Below are 20,450 nucleotides of genomic sequence, written 5' to 3'. Positions count from 1 at the left end.
AGCCACAGAAAAATTACTGGTTAACTTTTGAGGTATCTATTAAACCAAATCCTTACTTTGAAAAATGGCAATTGAGGAAAAGAATTCCAGGAGTAATTATATTCCAGGGTAAACCAAGACCCAGTTGAAAGCTTGCATTGCTAGCTCAATCTAGCAGAAGGGAAAGGAAATTAGAAAATCATCTTTTTGCAACTCCTAATGAAACTGATTCAGGAAAAGATTATCAATTGGTTTTAATAACCCATCAGGTACAAGGTTGATAGGTGACTGAATATATGTATGATGCCAAAGTAACACCAAAGAGATTCCTTTCCGACACAAGGGGAAAAACACAATTGCACAATGCAGGGATCAGGTTGTCACCTCATCTACTAGCCCATCTTATCTAATGATGGGGCAATAGACATTATGTGTCTCCTACAATATTCTTGACAAAGATGTTTAACATCAATCTATTGTGCCTTTATATATAACTTCTAGTTATCGGGAAATTCAGGAGCAAAGACTGCACTAGGAAACAAGTAAATGCAGAAAGCAAAACTTTCTGTGAGAGGGTTTGCCTGGCACCTTGACTATATGACCATCATGAACAAAAGTCTGTTCTAGATTAAAAGAGACTTAAGGAGCATAACAGCCAGATCCACTGTGTGATAGATCCTGCACTAGATTCTCACTTGAATAAACCAGGTGGAAAGAACAGCATAAGCAAAATTGGGAAATATGAACTGGGCAATAGAAGATATTAAGGAATTAGTATTCATTTTAATTGTGATGAACTTATTTGGATAAAAGAGAAAATTCTTATTTTTATAAGGTGCATACTGAATTTTTTTTTTTTAAAGATAAACTAGAAAACAAAATACTAAGCAAAAAAAATCTAACTAATGCATAGCCAAAAGAAGGATTACATAGAGGGGAAAGACCAGACATCAACATAAGAGAAAAACACTAAGGGTCAAAAGATAAACTTTGAAAAGAATTAAACAGATCACAAAAATACCTAGTAATGATTTATAAATAAAAAATATTTCAACATGTCAAAATTATGGAAACATAGTAAAAATGTAAACAATTTAAACATCAAACAATATTAAATATAACAAAAATGCCAGTTAGCCAGAGGATAGAAGGAGGGGTTGGGGAGGGGGAGGTGGCTGTCTGCTACCCCAGCAGCTGGGAGTGAGCAGCCAGAATGAGGTACGTGTGGCTAAACGTAGAATCAAAGCCTGGAACTTAGGGATAGGGGCTAAAGACAGATTAAGTCTGGAGACTGGGAGCAAGGAGAAGGCCAAGGCTATTGCTGGCGTCACTGTCTTTCCCTTCGACTCCTTGCCCACTATCTGTGCTCTCCAAACGCCTACTCAAATGACCCCAACACAGTAGCCATAAAAACCCCACCACTGTTGCTACTCATTTATTACAAGCCCTTATTACCTAGCATCTGACAGTCCACAGGAAATAATTTATCAGTATCCAGTAATATATGCTTAATTAGCAGAAAAGACCTCTAATTGGCTCACAAAAACATGAACATTAAAGCAAAATCAAAGAGATACATTTGCTCTTTAATTTTTTAGGAAATTTGATTTCAGTAACAAATTGGCTTAACTACTGATGCATGTTATCCAATAACTTGCTTTTTTCTTAAAGAAATAGTAAAAGGAAACAACTGAAGGATTTAAAAAATAATTATATTCTTAATGATGAAATACATTCAAATGGTATGGGTCAGCTGTGTTGAAAAAGACAAGAGAGCAACTATCACTGTAATGGAGTAATGGAGTATCCTGGTGCCACTGGCCTGACTCAGTTCTGGCTGAGTGGCAGCAGGGGCCTTCCCCTTCTCTGGATCAGGAGTGTGCCAAAGCCTTGAGGGCTGCAATCTGACCTCCCCGATGTACTTACCACAAGAAGCTGAGTCTAAATGAGTACAATTTCCTGTCACCTCTTCACTCTCTTCGTTTTTTTTAAATCTCCTTCTCCCTTATCACTCCATACAAGTGAAAAAGGAGAATCTCATCTCTCACCCGCCCCCTAGTCTCTTCTCAAGGCTACAATGCAAAGCAGCAGCCAGCCATTAGGAAGCATGGTTGAGCCATGCCAACTCACCCCAGAAGATAATAAATCACACCATCAGCACAGGCAAACCCAGAGGGAAGCTTTCTAACCCAACTTAGGTGTGGCACCTCTAAAGGTTTCTGGACTAGATTATACATTCATGGAATCTACACCCGCCAGCATTAGTCACCTCAAATGTCCTGAATTCTTTGACTAACCACATCCACTTGGTCATCCAGCAGAGGCACAGTTATGAACCAAGCTACCCAACACCCATCAGTTCTATAAGCCCCCCAAATCACCTGAGAAGCCACAGCACGAATTACCTACAATTTTTGCTTCAGTGGATTGTTTCCAGGTCCCTGGTGTAACAGGAAACATGTGAAAGGCTGTGACTGAAGTTTGGAAATAGGTGGTTTCGTCTCACTATCTGGGTGACACCGGCATTAGTCTAGTCATTTATGCTCTGTGAACCTGAGTTTCATCATCTGTAAAGTAAGGGGGTAGGTGAACAGGTAGAAAAGGCAGAAGGACTCTCACTTTACCTCATATGTTCCAATTCAGTTCACCTTCTGGGTTTTTTGTTTGTTTGATACACATGTGTTAACTTTTCTGATAGAAAAAACAAAAAGAGTGGCTTGGAATACATGGTCTCGAACTACCCTTCCAGGTATAGATCTGAAAGTCTAAGTTCATCCAGGATCTCTAAAGCTCCCTAAAAACAGCATTTGCCCATAGTACATACTGTGCTAGGAGCTCTAAACTTGAAAGAAATAGCCAAGGCCCCAAAGCCATAGCACAGGGTCTGCAGCAAAAACGGAGGCACAAGTGAGAACAAGGACTTCCTCTCTTTCCATAGGTATAAACACCTCCCAAAGAGCCCTCTGGTTGCTAGGCAGCTTGTGGGGGTTTATGTGTGCAGTTATCAAAGGAGCTTAACATTTCCAGCTTTCTACTCACAATGACATCTCAGGCTACTGTAAAATTTACCTCAGGGTCCCCACAGAGTACTTGAATTGATGTCCTCAGAGGAACTCTGCCCACTTCCTACAGCAAAGAAATAGGTACTCTGAATGCACCTCACACCACCCAAAAGCCAACAGAGAAAGTCCCTCTTCTGTAGTGTCTATGGCCGCATTTCCACCAGAGTTAGATAGTTCTCCTATGTTACTTTAACCTTTGAGACCCTCTAGAAGCTCAGGTCATCTTTATATTTATTCAGTGATCTAGGAAAGGACTGAGGGGTATTGCTGGAATATTGTTACTACAGAAAGGTATTTTACATTAATTTAATTAAATTTGGGACGTAATTTATGAAATCTGTACTCACCAGCATTAGTCGTCTTAAAAATTTTTGTCTTCAGTGTGAATGTACTTAATGCCACTGAATTGTACACTTAATGGTTAAGATGATATTATGGATTGAATGTCTCCCCCAAAGCTCACTGAAACATAACCCCCACTATAACAGTGTTAAGACGATGGAAAATCCTATTAGGGTAATTGAAAAGTGGGGCCATGAAGAGGTGATTAGATTGGGAGGACTGTGCCCTTGGAATGGACTGATCTATTCATGGAGTAATGGGCATGGTTCTGATGGCTTTAAAAGGAAAGTGAGTGAGCAGGTTACTCTCTTGCTCAAGCCATTCACCATGTGATACCCTGCACTGCTGTATAGTCATCACCACTGAAGAAAGCCCTCACCAGATTTTTCCCTGAACTTTGGACTTCCCAGCCTCCAAAACTGTGAGAAATAGATTCTATTTCTCTACAAATTAACCAGTTTCCAGTACTCTGTTATAAGCAACAGAAACGGACTAATATAGATGGCAAATTTTATGTTATCTATATTTTACCACAATTCATAAAAAACAAAAAACAACCCTTACACTGCTTCTGGAATTTGTCGAAGAACTGGCCTGCCACCCAGCCCAGGCAGACATGCTTTTCAGATAGCCATGGCTAGGTAGGACAGAACTTCTTTGCAGAAATGCCCATATAGACTCCTTTGTATCTACATCAGGTACCCTTCTCCCTTTAAAAGAGTTTCCAGAATTGAGTACTGAAGTTTAGTTTCACTTACCACAAGCCAAGTACACCAGCAGGTAGAGAAAGGTGGGAAGGATAAAGAGGAAATTTCTGCTTAGTCTCCTAGGCCACCTCCTCCAACTACCTCTTCTCCCTTTGCCTTCTCTGCTGATAATGCTCGCTTCCTTCTCTACTGTCTCCTACACTTATATACCATTTAGCCATGACTTCTTTCATTCAACCATTTCAACAAGCACTTATGTTTCAAGCAGTAAGCAAGTTTGGGCGGGGGGTGGGGGGTACACAACAAATGACACATGGCTCACACTCTTGAGGGAAATATATTTAAATAAATACTTACACAGTGACAGACTAATGCAACCATATAAAAAAGTTGTTCCCCCAAATTAATTAAATGATGAATTGTATTCACCTTGATTGACTCCCCTAAGTCAAATCATAACAAAGCATTTATTTTGAGACTCCATATTCGCTTCATCAGAGAAAAGCCGAGCAGATTTAATGCACTGATTTGCACAGTGCGTACAGCATAGAAAAACTTTAAATTTAGTTATTAATGCAAGCACAGGTTGGGTATCTCTGATTGGAAAATCTGAAAGAATCCAAAATCCAAAACTTCTTGAGTGCTGGCATGGTACTCAAAAGAAATGCTTATTGGAACATTCTGGATTGCAGATTTTCAGTTCAGTGATGCTGAACCAGGAAGTATAATGCAAACATTACAAAATCTGAAAAAAATCCAAAATCTGAAACATTTCTGGTCCCAAGTCTTTCAAATAAGGGACACTCAACCTGTATAATCTTTGTTCACCAGTAAAGCTGACATTCTATATTTATCTTTTTCAAAAGGATAACTTACTAAAGTTTACAACTTCATACAAGATTTTTTTTTTTTTTTTTTTTTTTTTGTCTTTTTCGTGACCGGCACTCAGCCAGTGAGTGCACCGGTCATTCCTATATAGGATCCGAACCCGCGGCGGGAGCGTTGCTGCGCTCCCAGCGCAGCACTCTACCGAGTGCGCCACGGGCTCGGCCCCAAGATTTTTTTTTTCAGTGCAGAAATCAGTGTGGAGGGCAAGTGTGGGCAGGAAAAATTAGATGAAACCATGGATGAGGTTGGTAAACAAAACACGTCATTAAGATACTGTGTAGTTGGTAAGGGTAGGCCATGAATTTGGCTCTGAGCACACTAGCAGCAAAGGAAAAAAATGAGGAACATGACCAGTTCCATGATCCATAGTGTCCATATGACAATTTTTCATGGAACTGAAAGCTGAAATAATTTCTCCATAGGTCCTCCAACACTAGTGTACATACTTCCTTTTGAAAATAAATTTCTTTAATATTACTTATCACTTTGTGCACCTTGCCTATGACATGTACCCTAAACAACAAATAATATATCTGCATTGTTTGCTTTAAAAGAAATAAAATTAATATTTGCTTTTGTTATACTCTGTGCACAAAGTATCCAGGGGTCAGGGGTGTCTTATATATTAGATATCAATGACAATACCCCACCATCACTGTCTAAAGGCTTCACAAATAAGAGATTTGCCTTAGACTATTTTCTTAGACTGAAGATCTATGGCTGAGACCCTTCCTGACAGAATCATTCAACATGTATTCAAACCATGTTTAGTTAACAGATGAGATGATGATAGATTCGATACAATAAACATCCCTGAGTTTTTTCAGGACAAGTTAAAAATAAGAAGAATAATGGCAGCAATATTTAATATGTGAGCCCTTCAACAGCAGAAGAGCCACACAGTTTCTGAAGCACTTTCTATGTGCCAAGTATTATTTAATGTACCTCACCTACAACTTTACATATATTGCCTCCAATCCTCAAAATAATTTAAGAATGTTAATATTAACTACATTGTACAGATAAGGGAAGATGAAGATCATTAACCAGCAAATACCTTTATTTTTTAATTTAATATAATGAATTTTCAAACATACATGGGTGATGAGAATACACTATAGTAGATCTCAACGTATCTCCAAACCAAGATTTAACAATTATCAAGATTTTTCCAGATTTCCTTCATCTGTCCCTTTTTTATTTCTTTGATGAAATATTTTAAAGCAAACCCCAGTCATATCATTTCACCCCTACAACAGTACACACTTCTTAAAAAATAAGGATAGATTCTTATATAATCGCAAAGATAAAATCAAATCTCAGTCACTAATCAAAAATCCCCAATTTTCTCATAAAGTTTTTAGTTTGTTCAAATTAGGATCCAAAGAAGATCCCCACAAACATTTCATTATTTCTCTTAAGTTCTCCTCTCCTCTTTTTTTTTTTTCCATCTCTGATTGTTCCAGAAGTAAATATCTTGTGTTTTAATCAAGACATAATTCACAAAATTCACATGAAACTTACTTTTAAAGTAGATAATTTTAGTATTTCACAAGGCTATGCAACTATCACCACTAGGTAATTCCAGAACATTTTTTATCCCACCAAAAAGAAATCCCTGTACCCGTCAGAAGTTTCTCCTCATTCCTCCCCCCACCCCCAGTTCCTTGGAAACTACTAATCTACTTTCTGCCTCTATGCATTTTCATATAAATGGAATCAAAAAAGCAAACATATCTTGAGTGTCCATCACGTTAGATACCACAGACAGATCTAGGTCAGGTACCAAGGATACATATGACATGGTCCATGTATATAACAGATGAGACAAACGTTCAGTCAATAAACATCAATACATTATAATCTCCACGTGAATGGTACATTATGAATGCTTTCGGTTCATGGTTTTTATCTTTTCCTTCACAAATGTGTATAGGACAAGTAATATTCACATGTTATTCACAAGTATATGGGACACACCCACGGGTTACCCATATATGACAAAAAGTTCAATTTTCTACTGGCCACAATTTTCACAATGACTAATGGTTAACCAAAAATGGTAGTTCATCATAGTAATGTGGGTAGGTTACACTCAGTGCCTGATCTCTCAGGAAAGCATACCAGAAGGCAGGTCAGAGAAACAGAGCTGACCTTTATTTTTTATTTATATTTAGTATGTCACTCACATACGTTGGCACCTGACAAGGGAGGTAGCAGAGAGTCGAGGTTAAGAGTACAGACTGCAGAATCTGCATGTTGTCCAGAATCAGGCCGCCTGTGCCACTTGCCACTTAACGGCTATGGGACCTTCGGCAAATGATTTAACCTCTAAGTCTCGGTTTTCTCCTTATATCAAATGGGAACACTAACAGGTATGACTGCTTTGAAGTCTACACACAAAGCTCTTGAGATAAACTGCTTACTAAATGCTGGCTATTGGTATAATAATTATTATTCTTTAACTATTATTAACAAATCACTCATGACACCCTCAGAACTGATGGAGCTGCTTGTGTGTGGAGCTTCTAGCATGTGCAAAAGTGACCGCCAGAAAGGAACAGATGAAGCAGCTAAAGCCTCCATGCCTGGGCATATTGACGTTTAAAGGCAATAACCACTTGAATTTTGAGAATTTGAAAATCAGATACATAATTAGATAACTGATTTTCTTCTCTCTCAGCTTCAAAATAGCCTAGACCCCAACACCGACCCTATGAAGTTATGTTTGGTCAGAGAGAAGAATGCAGCTCTTAGAAATCTCCCATCATCAGCAGTGGTCCCTTTCTGGCATATCTGAGATACAAAAATTAATAATACCACAAAGCCACAAAGGGGCAGGGTTGCCAGTGAATCTTACCAGTCCGAGGAGGGAGGGAGGGAGGCAGGTTTAGCGGATGCCACCAGAGGCAGCCCCCATTGGTTATGAAAGCATACTTGAGAATTCTTCACCCTACACCTCCATCAGTTGTGTGATTACCTTTCCTTTATATTAATTATCCCTATTATCTTTTTCCACTGTCATTATAAAATCATTTTTCCTTGCAATAATAGGTTTAGATAACACTCACTAAAAATTAAGCCTCAAGGAAGGAGATAAGGGTCAGCAAAATTTTTTTCTTTTGCATCACAGTCACAGAAGCAGTAAGCTTCCCCTTCACTTCTATCTACTCTCAGGGCTCACATACAGCATGAGAAAAGAAGGTGATTTTGCCACCACTCCATTACTGTTTCAGTTTAGGAACTAAGGCAAAACATACAAGGAGAGCTTCAAAAGTTTTATGTAAACTGCAGGCATCTATTCCTTAGGGAATATAGACCCTCTACCACGATAGATAGAAAAACTCCTCTGTCCCCACACCAGAGACCCAAAGAAGCTGTTAGAAGGAATTACAACACCCCCTAGAAACTTTCAGATTGGTGGGTGGGAAGTACACAACCACCACGAAGCTCATGGCACAAAATAATGTTACTACCAATTACAGTAGAATACCACATACCATTTAAAAAAATGGGGTAGAGACATATATACAGCTGACTCTTGAACAACACATTTGAACTGTGCAGGTCCACTTATACGCAGAATTTTTTCAATAAGTACCCAAAACTTCAAAGTCTTACCAGTGAAGACCCTCTGGTTCCTTTTCTCCATCAGATCTGAACACTGGTCTTGGTGGTCAGAAAAGGAAGAAAAGTAATACTGAAGCTGGACTCACAGTGTTGTAGTCTGGTACATAGCATATAGGCTAGTTTCAAACAGGTTCAAAAAGCACACACACACACACACACAAAGTAGACTGCTAAGGTGTAGATTTGGAGAATAGAGTGAAAGGAAACGGAGAATTTCACTTTTTATTTTATTTCCCTCTGAAGAGTCTGAATTTATTATAATGAGTTAATGATAAGATCGGCTACAGAATTGCCAAAATCTGAAATTATTTTATCAGATTAAACAGTTCTTTATAAACAATTTACCTTCTTGCATGAACATGCATCAATTTTCAAGAATAGGAAAACCAGTTAAATTAGAGGTCCTGCATTATTCAAGCAGCTAAACTGCTATGTAAGGTAAATAGAGAAATAAATCATCTAAATTTGGTTTGCCCTCTTGAACATATTTCCAAGAAAATCTAATAGCAAAATGCTTCAAAATAAAAGAGAATATTTTAGTTAATTGAAGAATAAAAGAAGTCTTTTTCTTTCAGCTTTTCCTTTGGTGATAAACAGGAAAACAAAGAGTCACAAAATAGAAATCCATGCATCTCCTGGAAATAGTCCAACATATTTAGGGGAGAAATCTGGTTGTCTTCTTTCATTACTTTCTTGATAAAAGCATCACTGTTACTTACCTGATCACAAATCAGTTCCCATTTTTTCTCATTGTCATATTGCCGCAGTAACCTGGCTTTGTCAGGAGGTAGGTTCATAGCATTCTGTGGGGGGAAAAAAAGAGATCTGTCACATTCCACAACAGGCTGCTAATGGGTAACTCACAGGCAAACCAAAGATAACTACTGTGGTTCTTTTATGACTTCCTTTCAATTCCTAGTATCTGATTAAACCAAAACAATCTGAAGAAGTCATTTAAACATCAAATTGGTTTAATGGGAGGAGGGAAATTCTGAAGTTCTTTGTGGAACATGTGAGGTGGTCTGATTTGAACCATCAGATGTGCATTTCAGCAAAGGTGATGCCTGTTTCTTCACTTAACAGCGAGCTGCCTTTCTACTCAACAAAAAGGTCAAAGGTAGTTGTTCAGAAGATATTATCCCAATTCCTTTTCAAAGCACTGTAGCCCCACAACACAGAACAGAATACCAAGAGAAAACTCAGTGACCAAAACCACTAAGAGATGGCACCAACTTTGTGCCTCTCGATATTTTTTTAAATGACAATGCTGCAACTGTTTTTTGTCCCCTCTGTGAGATGACAGCATTTCTTCAGCACATATGTTAACGTTAGCGACCACAATTCTCTGTTTAGCTATATTGGTTTATGAAGTTGAGTTTGCAGTGAGAAACCAACCATAAGTTACATGAGATGTCTAGACATGATACTCATAAAACCCCGTTAACAAAGCACACCTTCTGTAGTGTTGCTCATGGATGTGCCCAGGTACATTAGCCTGTTATGAGTCTAATATCCCAAATGACCAATCATACACATTTTCAAGATACTTGGTTTGGGTCTGAGGTGAAATAATTGGTGACAGAACACAGCAGAGAGCGCGCCCCAGACCTGTTAACTCAGACCTGTTCCCTTGGCCTTTCCAAATTTCCCACGCTCTAAACAAGCAGTCATGCTAGGTAGTCAATTAATGTATTGTGTCTATTAATTGTCCTGTCTATGGGCCACCATCAACACCCTAAATTATACTTATACCTAAATTAACAATGCATTTCACTGTCTGGGTCAATATTTCCCTAGACAAATGCAAAGGTCTTGAGCTTTTAATGCTCAGGCCCCTAGATCTCTGAAGGACTTGACTTACAGAGAAACACTTCCCCTTGCCATGGTTACTGTCTCATTTTGTAGGGTGAAATGAATTTAATAGAGGCAAGGGTGGGTGAGCTATTCTGACTTAATGGCAGAGAATCAACCTCTGATGATTTGGGTAGATTTAATCTAAGCATTTTCCCTTAAACTCCATGTAACATCCAGATTTGTATGCCTTAAGTATATCTACCACCTATTAATTTGAGTCTAACCCATCAGATTTTAGAATAACCTGTCTTTGGAATATTTAATTTTTTAAACACTCCCAAAGCTGACAATTAATTTGAAGAGCTTTGAACTCCAGAGTTTTCAATGGTACTGCTAACACTTCTTAGATACATAAATATCTAAAATGTGAAAAATGTTTTCATATGGCCTATCTCCATGGAATATCTATTTAAACTAGGAAATGTCTACTCATACTTATTAGTTATTACAATTTAACAATATTAAACAACAATCTCTGGAATAAGGCCAAGGAGAATTCCATGTGTATCTTTCTGAGGGGCTCAATGTTATTTACCATTAAATAACCAGTCTATCATTGCTTATTTACACCCTAGAGATGGACTTTTTCCTGTTAAACTGGTTTTGACCCTTCTGTTAGTGCCCTTGGGTATAATTATGCATTAAGTAAGAACAAGAAGATTATGAGATAAATTAAATGAGGATTTTTAATCTCTCGAGGTATAAAGGGAATATGATAAAGAATGCCTGAACTCCTACAAGGTGCCAAGCACTGTATTAAGCACTTTGCATATGTAATCACACATAACCTTCCTAATCAGCATGTGAAAGAGATATCACTTTCCTCATTTAATGTATGAGGAAACACCTGGGAGAACTTGGTTAACTTGCTCAAAGTTGCACAGCTTAACATGAACAAAAACAGGACCTAAACTTAGTCTGTTAGACTCCCAATGACAAACTCCAAAGGTGCCACCAAGCTTTTTTTTGGCAGCAAGGCAAAATAGCAAATAACTTACAACCTTCTATTAGTCCTCTAGCAAATAACTTACAACTTCTTATTAGTCCTCTAGATGCTCCTATGGAAGCAGACAGCAAACAGAGCTACATGAATTCGATGCAAGCCCTGTTGTTACTGCAAATGCCAAGATGCTCCTTCTAGACCAACTTTTATGTCGATGAAAGTCTTTTATTCAACAAATGTTTAGGAAGTACCTGCCCTTGCACAAGCACCATGCAACACGCTGGGTGCCACAGTGGGAAACCAAACAGATATGGTCCCCATGGAGCACTATACTATGGTGGGGAGATTCATATGAAAAAACAAAAGCTTCTAAAACTGGCAAGTCTTGAGACAGGTTGTCAGAGGGTGGCTTTAGATTAGACAGTCTGGAAAGACCTCTCAGAAAAAAGTTACAAGTAATATGAGTCCTAAAAAATGAGGAGTCGGCCAACTGAAGAGCAGATGACAGCATGCCAGGCAGAGGAAACAGGGAGAAGACTCTAAGACAGGAAAGGGCTTGGCACATTCAAAGAGCCACATGAAAGCCAGAAGGGCCGGAGAGAAAGTAAAAGAGAAGGAAGAAGAAAAGACAAAGTTGGAAAGGTGAGTCAGTCATACCATGCCCAGCCATGCAGGCCAGGGCCAGCGTTTTTCTGTTTTTGTTTTTTTCTTTCTTTCTTTCTTTTTTTTTGATCTAAAGAGCAATGGGAAGCCACTGAAGGCTTTTAAGCAGGGATATAACGTAATCAAGTTATTCGGAAAGACCACTGTAGGTACTATGTGGAGAATCAATTCAAAATAGCACAAGTAGAGGGAGGAAGGCCAGGGAGGATGCCAGAGCAGTAGTTCAAGTGAGAGATGGTGGCTTGGATGAGGCTGATGGCACATCAAATCGAAAAAAGTGCATAGACATCAGAAATACTAAGTGAAACTGATTGGTTAGACTTCAAGGTTGGCGAGGATGCCAAGAATCAGTACCTTGTTTCTAGCTTGAGTCACTAGGTGAACGGTGGTCCATTTAATGAGACAGGCATACAGCAGATGGCAGTATAAATCTGGAAGAGGTGGTGAAGAATAAGATTTCTAAATGACCCTGTCTAGGTCTGAGATAGCTATAGGCAGACAGACACACGATTCTGGAGGTCAGAAGAAAATCCTGCATCTCTGACCAAGAAGAGTCTTAAGAAGTCTTTTGCAGCCTGATGACTAGTTACTGGCAGAAGAAGTAGCTCAACGTCAATACATCAAAACTAAAGCTGCACTTGGTAGTCATTCACCAAGCATCTAAAACAACCCCTCTCATGGGTCGAGCTGCTGAGCTGCGAAGGCATACATTGTACAGCTTAATAATTCTACAGGGACCAAGAGGAAGCAGCTCCATTAAAAATCAGACACTCCATAGAGGCCTGGCTAAAGTTCAGGGATGTTGTGATTAGCTGGTAACAGCTGCTCTCAAACTTCTTTAGAGTGAACTCATTCCTCTTGTGCTATACAGGGCAGGACTCTAGCATCCAAGCTAAATGTTTGTGCAGGTAATTCATAAGAGTCCAAGTTATTTTCTGAGGAAAATATTGGCTTTATCTCCAGGTCCCTTTGCTGCCTATATAAAATTGGATTGCTCAACTATTTGGCTGACAATATAAATCAACTTCCAAGTTTTCCTCACAGTGATGACTCTACCTCACCCACCCTTAGTGATATCTGTGACGCAGGGCTCTCCTCTCCTTCCTTTCATCCATCAATCCATCCAACGTTTACAGGGCTTTGGCCATGTCCCAGCATATCCCCACTGTAGGAGTCAGAGAATTTCATCACGAAGTTGCTGCTCACAAGTACCTGCCAAAGATCCACTGAAGACATACGATACTTGAGTTGAAAAGTTTACTAGATGTTAGTTATCTATTTTCTAGATTGTACAAGTTCCTAGCTAAAATAAAATTACCCAAGAGTATTCTTTCTATAAGGAATGTCCCTTTCCTTCCACTCTCAACCTGGCAAACTTTAAGAATCAGCACAAATGTCATTTATTATTAGAACCTTCCCCCCAACTACAGCAAAAAGACATGAACTCTGGCTGGGCTTCAAGAGCACTGGACACATGCCTCCAGCACACTGTACCCTAATCATCTTTTGCCTACCTCTACTCCCCACTGGACTAAGCACTTCAAGGACAACTTTCATTGTTGTTGTTTTGTTAATCACCACTACGGTACACAGTAGGCCTTATGCAGGTTGATGGATAACTGAAGAGCAAAGTAACTCAGCCATACTGTCCAGCCTGAAAATATCTTCACTCATTCAGGGTTTATGCTTTAGCTATTAACAACGTCTGTACACTAAAGAGAACTTCTCTTTCTTGTAAAACAGTCAGTGATAATGTACTTATTATCTTCCAATAAAAATTCATGTGGAAAAATCTTCAAGTTCAATTCTAGCAACATCTTCCTGAAAAGAAAAATGACATTTTAGGCACTCTTCTCCATACATATAATAAAGCAAGGAACCTGAACTTTGTTTTTTTTGCCAGTTTTCAGATTAGTATCAACTATAATAATTAATCCACCCCAAGTGGTAGTTACATTTACAATCTCTACTCTGGTTTTATCCTTAACTGTACTGTTTTACATGTTTTTAAATGTGTTTTCCATCTTAGAACCTTTTGAAAATAGAAGGCCTAACTACTAAATAAATAATAATAGAATATCCAAATTTGAGTAGTTCATAAATTATGGTTTTAAAAAAAGTCTATGAGAGTCTATATATGTAAAGTTACACTTACAGATCAGTTATCATGTATAACAGAGCAGAACAAAGGTACCCAACTAACTCAGAACCAAATAAATCTATGTCTTAGGAATACAGGGTTTTCTGATATTAGCTCTTGTCCTGGGTTCATGGTAATAATGCAAACTTGTAAAACATTTTTTTTTTACCCCAATATCCTCACGACTCATACTGAGAAACCCACAGTGACATGTAGATACATGGTAATGAAAGTGAAGAGTATCAAATACACCTTATATAATATACCTTTATCCTCATAATCTCCCCATTAAAACTCACAAGTATTATGTCACCAGACTGCAAAACAGGAACTCTTCTATTACATAACCACCTGCTTAGGACATGGACTTTGCAAATAGCACTGCTTATGAAGGCAGGGAAAGCATGTCACAGAGAAATTGCTTAGACAACCTTTTAGAGCTCTTAAATAATAGAGATGCGAAAGTTTTACAGGAACCCAAAAGGAGGAGCCATTATTTTTAAATTATTTTTAATTGTGGTAGAAAACACAAAATATAAAATTTACTCTCTCAACCATTTTTAAGTTTATAGTTCAGTAGTATTTATATTCACTTTGTTGTGCAACAGATCTCTAGGACTTTTTCATCTTGCAAAACTGCAACTTTGTACCCAAACAACTCCCCAGTTTCCCCTTGCTGGATCCATTACTTTTTTTTTTTTTACAAATGGACTGCAACTGGATAGTCGGGCAGCACAGTAAAGAATGAATTTAATAAGGCAGTACAGGACAAGGATTTACTAGTTGGGCCTGGAATTGGACTAGCTGGATTCATATCCTGACTCTACCATTTATCTTTGGAGATCCTGAACCATGTGATTTGAATCAAAAAGAAAATTAAATGAACAAACAGGCTGGAGTCAAAAAAGCCAGTAAATGTAATTCAAAATTGAAGATCAGAATCAAAGCTAAGGGAAAGAAACAACAAGATGTAGCATTTATTAATGGTCTAATATATCTCAGGCACTTAGACTCAGTGCAGCATCATCCAATTTAATCCACCTAATAATCCTGCCAAGTAGGTGTTACCTTCTTCATTTAACAGAGAAGGAAACTGAAGAGCAGGAGGTTAAGTAGCTCTTCCACGCATGAGATAGATAGCAAAGCCTGGACTCAAAAGAGAGGTCTGTATAATCACCCTCCTTCCATGACACTTAAACTATAGTGTTTCCAAAATATAACTTGTCTGAACTAAGTACACCGACAGTGCTATTTGAATAACCAGAAAAAGTTATTAGCAAGTAAAGTGAAAGTGAAAACGCATAACATTATTCAGGTTATTAACATTTTCACATAAAACATTGGCATTTTAATAGAAGTGTTCTAAGAACTTTAAAAGTATGAACTAGGACCTAAAAAAAAAAGTGACTGGGCTGAATAGATAGAAAGGCACTGTGTCAAGTCAGCAATAACTAATAAACCCCAGCAAAAACCAAATCAAGGTGGAGATACAAATATGAGAAACTCAGGCTTCAACGAAGCAGAAGGAGAGATGTACATTAATACAAAACAGAGCATGTTAAGTAATATGATATAACCTCAGAGAAGGAGGCATTACTTTTTGTTATGGAAAGCAGGAATTGCTGTGGAGTGGGCCTAGATGTGTGGAGAGGATAGTAAAGAATGACATTAAATGACACAATATGGTTTTTAATATTTGGGCTCTGACAATGGGTGACCTGGTTTGCAACTGTAACTCTACCGCTCATTAATAGTGGGATCTTGGGTAAATTATTTAAACAAAACCCCAATTTACTTGTGAAATGGAAATGTTTGTGAGGATGATGTTGATGAGTATGGTAAATGATATTCCCTGTCTCACAGAGTTTGAGAAAAGTTAAATCAGATACGATGCAGGTAAAACAGCACAAAAGTAAGCACATGGAAAATTCTCAATATGTTAAACATTATTTGTATTATTCTTATTGTTTCAGGTAAAGAGAAAGGCGTGAGTAAAGGCATGAATACAGGAGAAGGCAGAGGGCTGTTTGCCTCAAAGAATAAATCAGAAGGTAAGGAGTTGCAGTGTGAGACTAAGTTAGTGTGGACACCAAACCACAGAGTTTCAAACTTACCCTAGAGGCAGTGAGTAGTCATCGGACAGGTGCTATGGTTTAAACTATGGTTTAAATGTCCCCTCCAAAACCCATGTTGAAACTTAATCTTATGAGAGCTCTGCCCTCTTGAATGGATTAATCCATTCAGGGATTAATGGATTATCACAGGAGTACGTTAGCACATGGCTAACACATTAGCACACTCAGCCCCCTTGTCATGTAATGCCTGTGCCACCACAGGAGTCTGCAGAGAGTCCCCACCATAAGAAGACCCTCATCAAATGCACCCCCTCAACCTTGGACTTCTCAGCCTCCAGATCTGTAAGAAATAAACTTTGGTTCTTTATAAATTATCCAGTTTCAGGTATTCAGCAACAGAAAACTGACTGAGACACCAGGTAAATGATTCCTCCCTCTGTTGATTCTTCCCACATTGCTATTTTTTTCCTTATACCATTATTGGAATATCAGGTTAAGTCACTTGGTACTGAGTAATGTACTAATTCTTCCAAGTTCTCTTTAGAATTGCAATATTTGAGGACAGCTGGAGGGTAGCTGCAAATTCAATACATGGCCTGCCCTTTTGTTCAACACACGTAAACGCCATTTCCTTTCATGACCTATATTCATGTTCCAAGCAACTACCTGGCATCCTAAATGTTAGTATCTTCCTAGCCTAGAGGATGCTGCTAAAATATATTCAGCTTCTTTCCTGGCACAGGACTCAGGCAGCCATCCAAACAGTTCCCCAAAGGGAATCACCACCCATCAGTCAACTTTCACTGTCACTGTTACTTTTATTTAATCATTGAGGGTATTAATATCATTCACTGTAGCCAGTGAAGCCCACAAAAGGATAAATTAAAGTCTCGCCCTAATGTAGTTACATCTTCAAAATAAAATCTGACTGGGAAAGCTATCTTTTCTGGGGAACTTGAGGGAATGAGACATGCTCACCTCTAGTCTCCCATTCACAATCTGAGGTACAGTTTAGACTCTAGGAAGGGTTTGTTTACATATTACACTAAATACAAATGACTCTTCCATAACTTTTTTATAATCAAAAAGTACAGAGCTGGAAGAGAAGCTTACGATATTTTAGTCCTATTCTGTCCTTTATAAGTGACTGAACAGACTCAGAAAGATGAAAGCATTTGTCCGAGTTCATATACCTGGTAATTACCAGGAGTAGAGCAAGGAATCCAGGCTGAGGGGGAAATAAGGAGATGTTAGCCAAAGGGTACAAAGTTTCAGTTAGGCAGGATGAATAAGCTCTGGAGATCATGTACAGGATTGTAACTGCGGTTAACAATACTACATTGTATTGAAATTTGCTAAGAGGGTACATTTTAACTGTCCTCACCACACACACATGCAAAAAGAGGGAAATGATAACTATAAGAGGTGATGATATATTAATTAGCTTGATTGTGGTGATCATTTCACAGTTTATATCAACACATCAAGTTATCCAGTTTAATATGCATAATTTTTATTTGTTGGTTATACTTCAATAAAGCTTTTTTTTTTTTTTTTTAAAGAATCCAGGCTAACATGTCTACTCTTCTTTCTCCATTATCATGAAAGGAGACCCACTTACATTGGCCAGGGTGGACGTGCATGGGTATGGATGTGAGTGAACACACATTTAAGTATATTTGAGAAAGTCAAATCAGATAATGCATATAACACAGTTAGCTCAAAGTCCTGCACACAGTAAGCACTCAAAGCACGTTAGATATTCTTACTCTAATTATTCCCATTTTAAAGAATATATGAATTATTATGATGATCTTCTCTTCCTTTAATAAGCCTTCACCTTTTCCTGACTACACAACTTTCTTGCACCACAAGACCAGTACTTGCCACTGTCTTCATCACTACTCCTTGATTTGGGGCTTCATCTTCATAAAACAACTCATTTTATTTGTTAATTCATGAACCTCTAGAAAATTATACATCTGTTTTATCAGTAAACACAAACTGAATAGACCAAAAAAATTCCCAAAATCTCATGTGAATTACCTACTGTTTTAGTCACACTGTTGCTACCCTTTAAAAATAGAAACGAACAGTTGATTGCATATATATTTGTGTTTATATTATTTATATTTAATTGCAAGATCAGATTCTCATCACTAGGGATAAAGCTTGGTGGGAGAGCCAATCTTAACCGCAGAATAAAAGAGCATAGTTTAAGCCATCTAGGACAAATTTTCCTGCAGCCCATCTTTCTACTACTCCCCAATCACTGGTCTGAGTGATTCAACACCCAATAGATGCCAAAACCACACATCCCTCCTCTGGCCATCATGCCAACTTCTGACATACAGATTCCTACTGCAGTTAAACGCAAAGAGAATAATGGGAAGAACGGCTCATTCAATTTCTTTCAAACCTCATATCTGATTTTCATTAGCAGTCTGATGTCTGCTTCCTTAACATGTTCTAGATTTCAAGAGCTGTGTCTGCATGCACACAGTTGTGTACTGGGATGCGGAGGTTACACAGAAGCCACACTTAAGATGCTAGAGAACTCCTTCACGGGCAACATTAGACAATGAAAGGCCAAATATATTCAAGTACTAGGCTTGCTGTCACAGAGAATGGATTCTTATTCTACTGATGTCAACTTTCTATGACATATGATTCTGTAGAGTAAAAGCATTTTGAAAATTGAAAAAAAAAACAAACACTAATTATAACATATTGGCTGGGTTTCATCACATTCGAGCCATAAGAATGCAATCTTTATCACCTGCTGATCTGAAGCAGTGTATCTCTGTCCCATTCCCTGGAAATCCTGGTTTCAATGTCTCCCAACCCTTTCCCAACAACACACTTTCATGTCCACTTTTAGATCATTAGGATCATGATTGGTCTCTGTATTAGTCCATTTGTGTTGCTTATAACAAAATACATGGAACTGGGTATTTTATTAAAAAACAACAACATTTATTGCTTACAATTTCTGAGGCTAAGTCCAAAGTCCATCTGGTGGTGGTGACAGTGACCCAGGGGTCTCACATTGCAAGATGGTGGAAGCAGAGAGAGCAAGAGAGACAGACTCTCCTCTTCTTTTAAAGCCCTCAGAACCACGCCCCTGACCACCATTATTAATCCATTCACTAGAGCACAGTCCTACAATCCAATCACCTCTTCAAGGCTCCACCTTTCAATTACCATAATAGGATTTCCCACCCTCTTAACAGTCACAGTGGGGGCTAAGTTTCTAACACATAAAACTTGGGGGACACAATTCAAGTTTCAGGGAGCTTTGGGGGGGACATAATTCAATCCACTACAGTCTCCCTGTCCCCTATAGCAGTTACTCTGGAAATGACTGCTGAACCTGGGTTCCACATTCCATTCTCAACTTACTGCTTCACACTCTTCAATCTCATGATGAAGATCACCAAAGGAAGAAAATATGTCAAGTTTATGTTCAAATAAGATCACATCTCCTGAGACAACCAGAGGAAGATTATGCTTCTTTTCACTTTAAAATGAGGAATTATGCCATAATCATGACCAAAACTTATAGCCTCAAATTTGTAACTCCTCATTTACAAACAGCTACAACTTCTACAGCAGACTTGCTGTGGTAGGCAGAATAATGGCCCCCAAAGATGTCCTCATCCTAATTCCAGGAACCTGAGAACAGGTTTTTTGACATTTTTAAAGTTTTTTGCATCCTAATATGTGACTTACAGATGTGATTAAGTCAAGAATCTTGAGATGGGGAGATTATTCTGGACTACCTGGGTGGAACCGATGTAATCACAAGTGTCCTTAAAAGTGGAAGAAGAATAATCCAAAAAAAAGAAACGGGGGTTGGGAAATAAGTGTTGGCAAGGATGTGGAGAATTCGGAAGCCTTGTAACATTGCTGTCAGGAATGTAAAATGGTTCACCCACATAGAACACAGTGTGGCGGTTCTTCAAAAAGTTAATCATAGACTTAACAGACGACCCCACAATTCCACTATTAGGTATATACTCAAAAGAATAAAAAGTAGAGACTCAAATATCTGCATGCCAATATTTATAGGAGATTTATTCACAATAGTCAAAAGATGGAAGCAACCCAAGTGTCCATCAACTGATGAATGGATAAACAAAATGGGGTTTATACATCCATAAAAGG

General features: G+C 38.3%; 1 protein-coding gene and 1 non-coding gene across 4 annotated transcripts in view; one reads left to right on the top strand and one right to left on the bottom strand.

The window, feature by feature from the left end:
* FMNL2 (formin like 2) overlaps positions 1 to 20,450 on the bottom strand; it is a 281,747-nt gene that overhangs the window by 110,691 nt on the left and 150,606 nt on the right. For all 3 annotated transcript variants that reach the window (XM_063094051.1, XM_063094061.1, XM_063094070.1), the window contains exon 2: positions 9,328 to 9,411. In XM_063094051.1, the coding sequence (XP_062950121.1) occupies positions 9,328 to 9,411 (84 nt within the window). The remainder of the gene's footprint in view (positions 1 to 9,327; positions 9,412 to 20,450) is intronic.
* Positions 8,608 to 8,740, top strand: LOC134365788 (small nucleolar RNA SNORA61). Its single transcript, XR_010022178.1, has one exon. It is a non-coding gene; the product is annotated as a small nucleolar RNA SNORA61 (small nucleolar RNA).

The sequence above is a fragment of the Cynocephalus volans genome, chromosome 1, assembly GCF_027409185.1.
Source record: "Cynocephalus volans isolate mCynVol1 chromosome 1, mCynVol1.pri, whole genome shotgun sequence".
Lineage (NCBI taxonomy): Eukaryota > Metazoa > Chordata > Mammalia > Dermoptera > Cynocephalidae > Cynocephalus > Cynocephalus volans.
Note: the sequence above shows the minus strand (reverse complement) of the source record. Positions and strands in the feature narration are given on the sequence as shown.